Source organism: Perkinsus marinus (genome assembly GCF_000006405.1).
Source record: "Perkinsus marinus ATCC 50983 genomic scaffold scf_1104296958794, whole genome shotgun sequence".
Lineage (NCBI taxonomy): Eukaryota > Perkinsozoa > Perkinsida > Perkinsidae > Perkinsus > Perkinsus marinus.
The window spans coordinates 1-997 of NW_003206617.1; the positions used below are offsets into that span (position 1 = coordinate 1).

A 997-nucleotide genomic window follows, 5' to 3' on the forward strand; every position below is an offset into this window, starting at 1 on the left:
ACGATATGTTCGTGTTCGGCATCAGCGAGGGTGACGTTGTTGTTTTCGATCCGGACAGTTACAATGCTTATCGTACAATAGCTCTGGCGGATCCTTCTAAGGAATACACGGGAGTCACCTTTGATCAAGACTCGAATATTCTATATGTTACTGAGAAGGCTACTGGGCGGATTGCTCGGTTCATAGGTCAGGGGGGAGTGTGGACTCCAATTGACCCCTTGAATGGTTCGGATGTTCTCATCGAGCCCACTATTTTGCGCTTCACACTCGGTAAACTTTACGTTAGAGTGAATGGCGGCGTCGCCTATGCTACAATGGACGGGTCTGTGAATCCTCAGTGGTCTTTCGTTCCACTGGATATTCAAGGTGACCAGAGCTTTACTGCTGCTCCAGACGGTTTCCTCTACTACCGTAAGTCTATCGACTCGGTCTATCGTCTTCCGTTGGATAATCTGATCGGCGCGGGTGAACTTTACGCTGGTGGATGCGGCTGTGGTCTGGCGCCAAATCAAGTGTGTACCTCGGGCAACGGCAATCTTGTGAACTTCAATCCCACTGGAGGCATTGTCATGCAAGACTACTCCGAGGGACCTGACTTTCGCTTTCTTAACTGGTGTGGAGATTTCTGCACTTCTACTACGACTAGTGGTCCCTCGACCAGTATCATTCCAACCCGTGGTCCTCGAACAAGTACAACTTCAACAACCCGTGGGCCTGTGTTCACTACCACAACTCCTGGTCCTCTGACCACTAGCACTACGAGTGGTGGCCATACGACTAGTACTACTACTTCCTCACCAACTGGGCGGTGTTCGGGCGATTTCTGCGTCGCTGACAGGAAGGTGTTCCCCAGTCTTCTTCCATCTGGCCAAATAACTACAGAGTCCTTCAGTTTCACTGACTATGGTGTATGGTATCTAGCTGGCTACTCTAGTGATGATGGTATCCGTATGCTTTGGAGACTCGAATGCAACCAATGGTTACCTGTTGCTGAGAA

At 49.9% G+C, this 997-nt stretch overlaps 1 protein-coding gene across 1 annotated transcript; it reads left to right on the forward strand.

Annotated features, from left to right (window-relative positions):
- Window positions 1–5: 5 nt before the first annotated feature.
- Window positions 6–566, forward strand: Pmar_PMAR007119 (hypothetical protein; the record flags this gene model as incomplete). Its single annotated transcript, XM_002773466.1, has 1 exon — window positions 6–566. A coding segment is annotated over one exon (561 nt), but the record flags the coding sequence as incomplete, so codon positions are not given.
- Between the last annotated feature and the right edge of the window lie 431 nt (window positions 567–997).